We start from the raw sequence: 13577 nt of genomic DNA on the forward strand, positions 1-13577 counted from the left end.
TCCATTTTATGTATATTCCACATCTTCTTTATCTATTTGTTGACAGACACTTGGGTTGTTTCTGTATCTTGGCTGTTGTGAATAATGTTATAGCAAACACGGAAGTGTAGATTCTCTTCTAACAGGCATGAGGTGATATCTTATTGTGGTTGTGATTTGCATTTCCCTGATGATTAATAATGTTGAGCAACTTTCCATGTGTCTTGAACATTTGTACGTCTTCTTTGGGGAAAACATCTATTCGGTTCCTCTGCCCATTTTTAAATGGAATGTGGTGGTTGTTTTTTTGCTCTTATATGAGTTCTTTGTAATATTTTCTCCAATTCAGTAGGTTGCCTTTTCATTTTGTTTGGTTTCCTTTGCTGTGCAGAAGCTTTTTAGTTTCATGGGGTCCCACGTGTTTATTTTTGCTTTTGTTGCTTTTGTTTTGGGTGGGCAAATCCACAAAGAACATCTGCTAAATAAGGTGAATGTCAAGGAGCTTACCCCTATGTTTTCTTCTAGGAGTTTTTATGGTTTCAGGGCTTACATTCAAGTCTTCAGTCAGTTTTGAGCTGTTGTGTATGGTGTAAGATAGTGGTCCAGTTTCCCTGGCATGTTTTATTGAAGAGCTTGTCCTTTCCCCATTGAATATCTCTGGCTCCTTTGTCGTAAATTAATTGACTAGATATACATAGGCTTATTTCTGGGCCTTCTATTCTGTTTCACTGAACTATGTATCTGTTTTTATGCTAGTACTAAACTGTTTGGATTACTATAGCTTTGTAGTACAGCTTGAAATCAGGAAATATTATGTCTCCAGGTATGTTGTTCTTTCTTAGGATTGCTTTGGCCATTGGGGGTCTTTGGTGGTTCCATACATATTTTGGGGTTGTTTGTCCTATTTCTGTGAAAAGTGCCATTGTAATTTTGATAGGGGTTTTCAATCTGCAAATTGCTTTGGGCAGTGTAAACATTTTAATGGCATTTTTCCAATCCATGAGCATGGGATACTTCCCATTTATTTATGGCTTTGATTTCTTTCATTGTCTTAATAGTTTTTCAAGTGTACAAGTCTGTTTCACCTCCTCTGCTAAATTTAGTCCTAGGTATTTTATTCTTTTTGATGCAGTTGTAAATGGGGTTGTTTTCTTAATTTCACTTTGATAGTTCATTTAGTATATAGAAAGGCAGATGACTTTTTATAGATTTTGCATCCTGCAACTTTACTGTATGAAGTATGAATATAACATTTACATATGTTAGAACCCAGCAAGGTAATATGATTTTTGCATTTGAAAACTCACATTTTTTTTTAAGAGAAAAAGTTTATATTTACTCAGATAATTTACTATTTCCAGTGCTCTTTGATTTGGTTTATGATTCTTTCCAGTTGGTATAATTTACCTTCAGCCTCAAGGACTGCTTTTAACGTTTGTTGATGTGGTGGTGATGAATTTTTAGTTTTCTTTTTAGCTGAAATTGCATTTCTGTTCATTAAGGATATTTTCACTGAATATTGGTCTGATCGGTCCTATTTCCATCTTTGTCTCCTTTTGCAGTTAATACAGTTCTGGGTTAACAGTTTATTTTCTTTTTGTACTTTGCAAATATTGTTCTATTATATTCTGGCCTCTAGTTTCTGAGAAGTCAGTGGTCATTCACATTATGTCATTTCTCTAGGGTTGCTTTCAAGATTGTCTCTTTATCTTGGTTTTCAACAGTTTGCTCTTTTGCCTGGGAATGGTTTTCTTCATATTGTACTATGTATTTTTCTCTGAATATGTAGGGTTTCGTCATCCACCAAATTTAGGGAAATTTTGGCCATCACATTTTTTCCCTGCCCTGTTTCTTCTTCTCCTGGGACTCTTAATTACATGTGATAGACTTTTTGATATTACCCTAATAAGCATTGGGGTCTGTTCATTTCTTTACAATTTTTTTTTTTAGTATTTATTTTTGAGAAAGAGAACAGAGTACGAGCAGGGGAAGGGTAGAGAGGGAGGGAGACACAGAATCCGAAGCAGGCTCCAAGCTGTCAGCATAAAGTCCAACATGGGGCTCGAACTCACGAACCGTGACATCATGACCTGGGTCGAAGTCAGACACTTAACTGAGCCAACCCAGGTGCCCCTTAAGCAACATTTCTAATCTCAGTTCGTTTTGTTTTTAATTTTTTTCTTTTAATATTTGTTTATTTTTGAGAGAGAGAGACAGCGTGAGCAGAAGGGACAGATAGAGGGAGACACAGAGTCTGAGACAGGCTCCAGGCTGTGAACTGTCAACACAGAGCCCGACGCGGGGCTCGAACTCACAAACTGTGAGATCATGACCTGAGCCGAAGTCGGACGCTTAACTGACTGAGCCACCCAGGCGCCCCAAGTTTGTTTTTTAATCCTTGGTTAAGTTGCTGTGAGCCTGTTGCACTGATGTGTGGGCCAGCCATTTGTGCTGAGTTAACGTGTAGTATTGGCATGCTTCTTCTCGTGTACTTTTCTGTGTGGGATTGCTTCCAGTGGATGATTTCCTCTCTTTCTGTTGGTCCTTCAGGCCCAAGAAACTGGATTTGACCCTGAAGGTTTAGACACCCAACATTGGCATGCTTGAGGCTAAAAGCTGTTTTTTCTAAAAAAAAAAAAAAAGAGTCTTGACATTCTGTTCTTCCTGGTGCCTAATTTCTTGAAGGATCCTCCTGCTGCCTTCAGGTCTTTAAAAAAAATTTGTATTGCTAGTTATTTGCAGGAGGGTCAGGTCTGGTAGAAGTGTGCTTGGCTGTACTAAAGAGCGCCGTATGTCACCTTTTTTAATGCTTCCTTCAGATTGCCTGTCACTTAGTAAAAGCTGGTCATTTTCCTGGTTTACCAGTTTCCGCGCACCCCCCCCCCCCACCATGTGTTATATCTCCACCAGAGGGCAGGAGTGGCAAAGGTGGAGGGGCTGGACTATAGAAAGCAGCTGTGCTGGAGTTGGGAAATTCTCATGTTCTTGCTCTTTGGGTTGGTCTTGGCCTTAGTTTCTATTGATGGTGATGTTTTTATGTGTTCCACACACATTTAATGTGCACCTACTACAGGCCAGGCACCTTCAAGCTAAGCACCAATGGAGGACATCAAGCATAGATTAGTAATTTCACTGAAAATTGCAGAAGGGCAATATTATTGCATGTTTTTTGGTGACAAATTCTTAATGAGAGTACCAAGCCACATGTCACAACAGAGAAAGCACTTGGATCCACCTGGGAGCATCAGGGAAAGCAGCATGGGGACCCTGAGCCATGAAGCATGAACAGCTATCTGTGTGTGTAGAGAGGGGAGGACAGAGTGGAATGACAGGGGTACAGAATGATACAAATGTGTCTGGGTAGCAGTGGCCCTGGGATTGAGAGAGGTGTGTAGAAGGATGTGGTAGGACCTACAGGGACAGATAGGCTGGAGTGGAATCTCGGGGGGTTGGGGGGTGCAGAACAAGCGACACACTGTTGGGCACGCTCCTTGGTGGTAATGTGAAGAGGCTGGAACCTGGTGGGAGCGAGGCCAATTAAGAAATGACTGTGGCGGGTAGCAGAGGACAGCACCCCCAGGGGCTTTAGTAGTGTGGGGGCAGGGAAGGATGGAGTGATTGGAGGCGTAACAATTGGGAGAGCTGAGAGCAAAGAGGCAGAGTGCACTGTCCTTGGTGACCAGGTAAGGCTGGGGGAGAAAAAAGCACAGTATTGGGGGGCAGGACTAGAGAATCACTTTTTGAACTTGAGTTTATTAAAGCCAGTGTCCAGCAGATTGGTGAGAACTCACTGCCTGAGCAGTCATTTGAAGATCTCAGAGCCTCAGGGGTGGAGGCTGTGACAGGTCTGTGTCCGCACCTCTGTACCTCTGCTTGGATCCCCTCCCCAGCCCGTGCTGGGGTCACACCTGGTAGGAGTGGGTGCCCAGGCAAGCACGGCACGCCGTCCTTCACTGGACATTTGTTAGGGGGCTTTCTCTGTGCCGCTCTGAGGTCTCAGAGACCCTCACCACCAGTCTCTGGCATCCTCTTGTCTGAGAAGACAGACAGACACTGGTGTCAAGAGTCTCCCTTCTTTGTTATCAGCCACTGTCACATACCCCACCTGCCCCTGGTAGCAGTAGCCTGCCCTTTCTGTGGTGATCTTGCTTTCTCTTCCCTTCCTCAGGACTCCCAGATGCCCTCTTGCCTTTTTGGGCATCTTCACCCCTTCTTCACCATGGGATCATTTGATTATAAGCCAAATTTCCTGTAAGCAAGAATAAGAATTTTCTGGTGGTTGTGTTTTTCCTGAGGAACAGGTGTTCTTAATGTAGGGATCTGTGGGTAGAATTTGAAGATGGGGGGGGAAGGGGGATGAACTTTTTGCTGTGTTTTTTAGACCTGTGTATTTCATTTTATCCATTTAAAAAACTTTCCTGAGAAGGGGTCCGTAGAGTTAACATAACACAGAGTTAAGAAGCCCTGATTTAGATCTAGAGGGTGGGGACCAAGGAAAATTGGAGTGAGACCTCTAACTTTGGGCAGCTGCTGAAATTCACTGCTTTTCCTGTGCCTCCTAAGTCAAGGCTCCTGGGGTCACATTGACATCATTGCTGGCTAGGAGGAAGGGAAATTTCCCTGGGTGGTGCTGCTATTGGGACTTTGAGCTGAGGCAAGTAGCCCAGCTTCAGAACCTTGGAGCCCTGACAACCAGCTCAGAGCAGCCATCAGGTTGTCCTCCCCCGAATGCCTGAGTACTGCAAGCTCAAAACAGTGAAGTCCCCCGTGCAAGTTCAATTCTGTGTGAGGCCACATATCACAATGGCAACACTATCCAACTTGGAAATCAGCATCCTAACCTCACGGAGCCTCAGTTTCCCCACCTATGAAGTAAGGCTCATCTAGCTCTGGCATTGTGGGCAGGGACGGAGGAAAGCCTTGGTTCTTCTGGGGCCCAGGCTCTCCCACAATCCTGTTGACTTTTTCTTTCTGCTTTTCAGGAAAAAAGCTTGTAAATACTTTGAGCAAGGCAAAGGGACCTGCCCATTTGGAAGCAAATGCCTTTACCGCCATGCTTACCCTGACGGGCGGCTGGCAGAGCCTGAGAAACCTCGGAAGCAGCTCAGTTCTGAGGGCACTGTGAGGGTAAGGACTTTGATGTCTCTGTCAAGGACACTTACATGGTGGCATTTCCGGGTACTGGTGCTTTCCCTAATAGCTTTGGTACCAGGGAACGGGGTGAGCAAAAGAAAAACAGCATCTGGCCTTCACGTTACCACTAATAACCACCAGGCATGTTTGCTGGCTCTTTTTGCAGTTCTTTAATTCAGTGCGACTCTGGGATTTCATTGAGAACCGAGAAAGCCGGCATGTCCCCAATACTGAAGACGTTGACATGACAGAGCTTGGGGACCTCTTCATGCACCTGTCTGGAGTGGAGTCGTCAGAACCCTAAGGAGTAGCCAGTTATCCCTGTACCTTGGGCTCTGCCGGCCAAGCCTTCCCAAGCTAGGGCGTGCGGAGCTTCCTTCACTGCAGCCTGAGCTGCACCTGACCTTGGTCTCATCCACTCCATTATTACAGCCGTGGGAGGAGTGAAGGATATAAAATAGCCCAACAAGTATATGGAATCGCTACTTTTATAGTTGATCTCTTTAGTTGCATCTCAAGCTCCTCAGAGGGACCAGCTGACCAGCCGGATGGGAGTTTTGATTGACTGCTTTTAAAAGCAACCTGGCTCCTATCCTTGAGCTTTAGCTCCCTAGAAACAGTCACCGTGCAGATTCGTTTTTCTTAACCAAGTATTCCTCACCCTTATAAAACGATTTCTCTCTAGTCGATTTCCCTAGTGTACTTAGTGTGTAGTCAAAACTGTTTCTTGAAAAGCTCTGTATAAATCAACAAGTGGGCACCACACACCTTAGCCTAAAACTTGTGCTCTTCAGTGTCCCAAATCAGAGCAGGAGTCCCGTTGCCGTGTGTTCAATAAATTCCCTGTAAGGAGGGGGCTCTTGAAGTAGCAGGCAGTGTAGGGCAGAGGTATGGCCCCTCGTTTCTGGTTGGTGTTGGGGCCACGTGCTCCAGGGAAACCCGTCCCCGGCTGTCACCGGTGGGCTTTCCTGGGGCTCTCTTTGGGCTCATGCCCCAAGGGTAGTTTTACTGAGGGTCAACACACACACACACACACACACACACACACACACATGCTCTTCTGTGTGGCCCCTGCTCAAAGCCACGTGTTCTGTAAGCCTGGCTTTGATTTGAACTTTTAGTAAGAAGTGAAATGGCACGCAGCAGTTTCTGGTTCTGACTCAGCAGTGGTCCTGAACAGAACAAGTCCTCTGTCATCAGTTGTGACTTTAATTGAAGGAACGTAACTTTGTGAATCAGAACAAATTCACCCCAGGCCTGAATTAATCTATTTTTATAACTAGGTATAGATACCAAATATTTTATAAAATGCATTAAAGTGTAGGTAGAAAAAGGTTTACTCTTACCTGAGTTTAGAATGCTTGCTTTTTCCATTTTTTATAGTTAACTCTTTAGTGAAGGGTGATAGCACAAAGACTGAATTAGATTCCTTCGCAGCAGAGGCTCTGGGCCTGTTTCCTCCTGCTTGAGTTCTTGCTCCAGGAGGGATGAACAAATGGGAGAGTTCAAGCTGTAAGCTCAGTATTTAAAAGGAAGAAACAGCCATTAAACCTACATTTAATTTATTTTATTAAAATAACATAATTGAACCATCAGATAACTGTATTTTGTCAGGCGAAATAAAAACAAAATTAAAACCCAAATCATCAAGAAAACCTGTATTCCTGGCTTCCTTGCATACACGTGATGTGACTGAAGAGAAAGGCTGGCCCGGCGGCCCCGCCCCATAGGGGCAGCTCCTGGAAGACAGATTCAGCATGATGGAAGACTGCTCCCTGAGAGGGCGGAGACTGGGAGGGGCAGGCCAAACGCCTCTTCGGAAAACCGTCCCAATGCACTGGAGACCTCCAAGGAAAGGAAGTGCCCCCGAAGTCAAGGTCCATAGTTCCATAGTACCAACGCAGGTTCCTTCAGGCGGCCGTCGTCTCGACAGTCCTGGGCTGTTTGGTGCGTTATGTGCAAAACTACCTGTTTGGCGCCATACCACTAGCTCTGAAGAACGGTCCTTCCGTGACAAGCATTCCACATAGGAGCTGATGCCCCAAATCCACATGTCCACATCAGGGCTGGTTTGTCTGCTACCTTCATTTCCCCTCTGAGTGCTTTTTCTTGCCCTAAAAATACTCATTTAGCCAATAGCTGGGGCCCCAGATCATGTATTGCCAAATGTAGCCACTGGTGCATCTGGAGAAGGCTTGGCTCATGAGAGGGGGGGGGGGGGGGGGGTGGAGAGATGCAGGGAGGGAGCAGGACAAACCAGCATTGCAAATGGCTTCCCTCTCCCAGGGCCAGAAAGGGTAGAAAAGAAGGCAACATGAAGTTAAGGCCCTGTGAGTAGTCTAGAAGGTCCTTAGCAGCAGCTTCTCTGAAAATGAGCTCTCTGCCTCCATCAAAAGGGAGGAGAAAGGTGGTGCCTGCTGACTTCCCTTCCTCCCCTGGTGGCCTGAGTGCAGGTGCAAAGTCAGCTAGAAGACAGGCAGTCTAGGGGATGTGGTCAACGTGCAGGCGTTGATATCTTCAGTGTGGGCCGCCCGGTGCAGGGATGGCTCAGAAGCACTCCGGTTGATTTTCGGCAGAGAGTGTTGGAGAAGCTCGATGGAAGACAGGATCTAAAATGAAGCAGTGTCATTAGGTGGGTTTGGTGTCACAGCAGAAGCAGCAGCAGCAACTCTCAGTGAGGAGCCCAAACACGGGCCCTTGTCCCCACCCCACCTGCAGCATCTGGTGCAGAACACGAGCCCTGTCCTATAGAAAACCCACACCTCCCTCCTCATTTCTGTCATTAGGAATTTCTGCTGGGATCCGTTCCCACCCCTTGAGCTGAGTCTTACCTGGGGAAAAAGAGGCCTCTCTTCCTTAACCTTCTTCACACAGTCAGCTACAAGCCTCTTCATTGCTTTGGGGCAGTTCTTATATAGCTTACTGAGGTCTGGGGAGGCATATCCTCGGCCCACCATGAAGATGATCTAAGAGGAAGGAAACCGTTGAGGGACTGGGTGGAGGCACAACGGAGACAGCAACTTCTGAACCTCCTGCTCACACTGGCAGGAGGCCCAGGGCCTTCCACAGCTGAATCTGGATCTGCAGCAGCCAGCAACAGTGCACGTACCTGGTCGCGGTTATTGATGTGGGAGTAAGGAAGCTCCCCTGTCATGAGCTCATAGAGCACAATGCCGTAGGAGTAGACATCAGACTGGAAGCTGAATGGGTTATTATCCTGCATTCGGATCACCTCGGGGGCCTACAGGGACAAAATGCATTCATTCATCACCATGTGGGCCCCACAGACATCCAGGTGCCAGGCTGTCCCTTCCCCTGGATATAAGACAGTCCTTTCCTCAGTTCTGCACCTCTTCCCCGCTCAGGCTCACACAAGCTCGGGAAGCCTAGTCTCTGGTACCCAGCACCGATGCCTCAGTATGGTTCTGATCACTAGCTTCCAGAAAACCCAAATTTGCCTCAGGCTGTCTGACGTCACTGAAGGCCTCACTGAGGTATCTGGACTTCCAGGAAAATGTCGAGAAATGTAAGTTTACACACGGACCTCCGGGGTACCCCTTCCCCCTGCACTCTGCTAGGGGGAGCCTCGCCTCCTCACCATCCACAGGACAGAGCCAGTGGGTTGTTCGACCTGCTGAGAACCACTCCAGCGCGACTTTACTGTTGCCAAACCAAAATCTCCAATTTTCACCGTCAGGCCTTCATGGAGAAATATATCTCAATGCTTGTTAAGGACTCTGGTTTCAAAAGAACGGTCAAGTTAATTTTAAACCACTTCCCAAAGGTCTGAAGAGCAGACCATCTCTCTGCTCTGCGCCCCGCCCCGCCCCTCCCCTCTGACTGCCCCAGCCTCCTTTGCACTGATTTGCTTGGATTTCTACAGTTGTAAAAAGTGCTTCCAAACTGCCTTTCTTCCATGAGGCATGTAGCAGTTGCTCAGGGCGGCAGATTATTTGGCTCCAGCCAAAAATCAGGCTATTTCCCCCTGCTGCTTCTCCCCATTTACACATCTAGGTGCCAGGTCCCTGGCCTTCTGACCTTCCCATATAACAAGGGAATCTTAAACCCAAAGATTTCTCAGAGAACAGGCTGCCATCTGCAGCTTCTTACCAGAAGCCAAGTGTGATGGCTTACATTGGTTTCTGCCTGCTGTGTGCCCTCAAATGACAAACGTGTGAATAACAATTCAGCATTCACTAAGCACTGAATGCTGTCCAAAGAAATCTCTCACTAGAATAGGTACCACTTGGTGACTTCACATCAGGACCAAACTCCCCTCATTTCTGGGTAAAGAGGTCAGGCACAAGGTGACTTGTGATCTGCCAATGCCCAGTAATACATACCACCATCAAATCTGTGGTGTCTGCTTTCATGGCATAACGTATCACTCCCAAAAACCCACCGTTAAAAGGTATCTCATAGGGACGCTTGGGTGGCTCAGTCAGTTAAATGTCTGACTTTGGCTCAGGTCATGATCTCACGGTTCGTGAGCTCGAGTCCCATGTCAGGCTCTGTGCTGACAGCTCAGAGCCTGGAGCCTGCTTCGGATCCTGGGTCTCCCTCTCTGCCCCTTCCCCGCTTGTGTTCTCTTTCAGTCTCTCAAAAATGAATGTTAAAAAAAAAAGTATCTCATGCCTCAGACATGTGGCCCAAATAGGCCATGTCCCATAATCCAACTCAACACAACTGTAGTGCCTCTCACTGGCCAAGAAGCAGAGCAAGGCTGTAACGCTACACACTCCTCTCCAAGACACAGGCTGCAGGTGGGAGGCAGATGTATAGAGGTTACGTTTCCTGCCCCACAGCATGAAAACTCTCCAGTCTTTATTCCCCTTCTATAAAAACATACTAAGTCTCAGAAAGAGGAAGGGCTGGTTCCAACAGTGAGTGACCTAGTGAGCGCTTTGACAATCTTGCAACATCTGGCCTTCAGCTCCCTTCTGACCAGACACACATGGTCCACACACTAGAGATGAACATGACAGACAAAAGCCCCGTTCCTCCAAGCTAAATTTAGTAACAAACAGCATAATAAAACTTGCAAGCATAACCCAAACACCTATCTCCTGTGGAAAACTTTCCAAAATCACTTTTACTGAGATAAGCTTTAAAAAGTTTCTCTTCGGTTTTTCTAAATTTAGAAATGAAATAACCATCAAAGGATACTGTTGGATTTCATGTCTCTGTGGATGATATTCTTTGCATGCAAATAGCTGTGAAGGGAAAAAATCTATTAAAACCAGTTATCTAAGAGAAATGGGTAGAAAGCATCTTCACATGACAGCTAGGAAGGAAGCCACCTGGCCGCCTGATGCCCAACGAGGGCTACATGCAGGAACTGGTGGTGTGCGGATGCAGGCCAGGCCACATTGCGTGTTACCTGGAGGTGAGGTCATAGCACAAATGGGACGACTCTTTAAGCATCAGTTCTACTCAAAAAGTAATTCTGACAACCTGAATGTCCACCAACTAATGAATGCATAAATGAAACATGGCCCACCCGTACAAACGCAGTCTTATTCGGCTACAGAAAGAATAAAGTGATACAATGTGGATGAACCCCTCAAAACTGTAGGCTAAGTCGAGTCAGACACAAAAGACCTCATTTTCTATCTTGACGATTGTTCTAAAATTACACATTCAGTCTACACAACTCTGAATGTACTAAAAAACCACTGAGTTGTACACATTTAAAGGGTGAATTTTATAATCTGTGGATTATATCTATAATTTTTTTCTAAAAGGTAATGCTATTTCTTAATTCCGTATGGATTTTAAAAAGCAGAACATGAGATTTTACATGGCACCTGCAAGCGCCGCTTTAGCTTACGCCTCCAGACATGTAGTGCTATGAGTTCTCACTCTCCCACTAAGGGATAAATTAGAGGAAGTCACACACACACACACACACACACACACACACACACACACACACACCCACCACACGCCACAACCCCCTTTGACAGAGAGACGTGTTCAAGCAGAGATTCAAACAGGTAGTGTTTCATGGAGGCACAAGGGAGGACTTTTCAGCCTTCCCTAAAAGGAAAATAAATTATCCAAAAACATCCGCTCAGACCCTCGTGTGCAACAAGCGCGCTGCGCATGGGCCACACCTGAGACCGCACACTTGTAGAGGGCAGTGCACGGCTGTCTGGGCAGAAGGTACTGAGCCCACACTACTGAGCTCTTGGGGGTCTGGGTGAATTCTCAGGGAAGTGGTTTCAACCTGAATCTGAGCCTCTAGGGGAGCAGCCTCAGCTCAGACGAAGAACCTGGAGCTCTCATTCCTTCAGCCCACACCAGAGGCTGACTTTCAGCTGTGCAACATCACAGAAATCATGTAGGAGACTTGGCTTTTTGCTAACCCAGGTTCCGATTCAGGGCAGGTTGATACCTGGACCCCCGACTTTCCAGTCGACAAGCCATCTACTCACTCCATTCCCTGAGCAGTCTGGCGGGCGATGTCAATCAACTGGAACATCTGGAACTTAGTCTCCTGGACATGCAGGTGTTTGTAGAGGCTGCTGCCCTCGCACCACTGGGTCACAATTGCCAGGTTGTCCTTTGTCATATAGCCCATGAAGAGCAGGATGTTCACGTGCCGTGTTTTGCTGGAGGAGGGAGGAGAAAAAAGTCTCTGAATTCTCTGAATCTTCTGTTGCTGCAGAACAGAGAGATGTACTCTGCTTTCCCACCGACACCGGATCCTGAGTGTCCTCAATGCTACCGTGCTTACAATCTGGGTGGTTGGCAAAGCACACACAAGCCTGCTGATAATTGAGTTGGGGTTGTGACAAAGGACCCCTCAGTGCTAGCCTTCAGAGAGAGGACATTCTCATTGTACATGATTCCTCCCACAGGGGGTCACAAGGAACCCTCGTCTGGGGAATCCATCATTATTCACCTTATTCCTATAGGTCTAAACAATGACTCAAAGGTTTTGAAGTCCAAAAGAAAGCAAATTGGCTATAAAGAGTTCTTGGAAATAAACGTGAAAACAGAACCTATTTCTCACTATCTCAAACCAGAACCCAGAGAAGAACCTGGGCTACTGTGTGTGGTGTGCCCAGAGACCTGAAGCAGTAGAGGGGTGTATGCTCATCAAAGAGGGCTCTTCTAAAGGTCTGACAACCCCGTAAGCTGGAAGGAAACCTCCCATGCATTCCCTTTCACTTGTAAGGAAGGAGTTTCCACCGCAAGACTCCGCAGTGAACACTCACTAACCACCAGTCCTGGCCATAGGCCCTCAGAGACAGGTCCGTGCCATGCGGCCCGCTTATCTGCAGTTGACACACCACCACCCACACCCGTCCCCTGCTGCTCCAGAGAGGCCGGAAAGGCTAGCTTTCTACTCACCGTAGGACAGCCACCTCATTCCTGAAGGCCTGGAACTGCTCTGGCGTGGGGTCGACAACTTTTAGAATTTTCACTGCAACATCTCCTGCAAATTATAGTCAGTACGATCAGCTGAATGAGCTTACTTTGTTATTTTTCACATACCCTAGTCCTGAGAGTGAATCACTTATTCAGATATCATGTGCCTACACAAGTGGAATAGGCAAATTTCCAAATTATTCAAGTACTTGAAAAAAGTTAAGTATATTATACTACTATCCTTTAAATACCACCACACACGCCTTGAATATGGGTCTGGTTTAAACTCTTCCTATCAAGCCTGGCATCCCCAGTGTGACTGGGGAATAGGTGAAAACCTGGGCCTGTGAGGGCCACACTGGCAGGTGAACTGGAATGGCCGGCAGATACAGGAGTTTTGGGGCCAGAAGGCTGGTGCCAGCAAACAGGCCATTTGGCAAGCAGTTGATGCCAAACTCAGCAGCCACATTCTAATGAGACCCGAGATGGTCCCTTGTACACAAAGATACATATCGAAATTAAGCTTCTTTGCCTTTAATACCATGAAGAAGCAATCCTAATGATTAATATCGATTGCTTACTACGCCCTTGCGCCACATGTGCCTTCACAGGCATTGTCACCTTTAATCCTCATAGTTGCCCTGTGATGTAAGTACTGTTATCCTCATTTTACAGGGAACAGAGAAGCGTAGTCAACTCTCCAACGTCATTTAACCAAAACACAAAAGTGCTGGAGCCAGGATTAGAATGCCAGTCTGACTCCAATGGCTGCCCTTCTAACTTCCATACTGACAACAGACTGTCAATCACCATGAGCCTCTTTACTTAACTTTAGAAACATCCAGAGATTAACTCTACTTTATATGTGCTACTGATTTAGAAGGCACTTTCAGAAATGTTTCTACACTATAACGGTCATTTTAATAAATTACATGAAGCCCTGTTAGGACCTCAGATTTTCTTGGCAAATGAATTTATCAAAACATAGCCTTCTGGGTAGCTCTTTCTGCCCACGCGTCCTGTGCCTGTGCTTTAATAAAGTCACCTTAAAAACAAACAAAACCATAGCCTTCTGGTGATCAAATAAA

At 46.3% G+C, this 13577-nt stretch overlaps 2 protein-coding genes across 3 annotated transcripts in view; one reads left to right on the forward strand and one right to left on the reverse strand.

The window, feature by feature from the left end:
• MKRN2 (makorin ring finger protein 2) overlaps nt 1-6767 on the forward strand; it is a 27773-nt gene extending 21006 nt beyond the window's left edge. The window contains exons 7-8 of the mRNA XM_047834522.1: nt 4962-5106; nt 5279-6767. Coding sequence (XP_047690478.1) covers nt 4962-5106; nt 5279-5416 — 283 coding nt within the window. The 3' untranslated portion in view covers nt 5417-6767. The remainder of the gene's footprint in view (nt 1-4961; nt 5107-5278) is intronic.
• RAF1 (Raf-1 proto-oncogene, serine/threonine kinase) overlaps nt 6665-13577 on the reverse strand; it is an 83923-nt gene continuing 77010 nt past the window's right edge. For both annotated transcript variants that reach the window (XM_047834499.1, XM_047834508.1), the window contains 7 exons: nt 12472-12556; nt 11550-11726; nt 10279-10325; nt 8711-8829; nt 8222-8353; nt 7944-8078; nt 6665-7721 (listed from right to left, as the gene is read on the reverse strand). In XM_047834499.1, the coding sequence (XP_047690455.1) occupies nt 7578-7721; nt 7944-8078; nt 8222-8353; nt 8711-8829; nt 10279-10325; nt 11550-11726; nt 12472-12556 (839 nt within the window). In that variant the 3' untranslated portion in view covers nt 6665-7577. The remainder of the gene's footprint in view (nt 7722-7943; nt 8079-8221; nt 8354-8710; nt 8830-10278; nt 10326-11549; nt 11727-12471; nt 12557-13577) is intronic.

This window comes from Prionailurus viverrinus, chromosome A2 (genome assembly GCF_022837055.1).
Source record: "Prionailurus viverrinus isolate Anna chromosome A2, UM_Priviv_1.0, whole genome shotgun sequence".
Taxonomy (NCBI): Eukaryota; Metazoa; Chordata; class Mammalia; order Carnivora; family Felidae; genus Prionailurus; species Prionailurus viverrinus.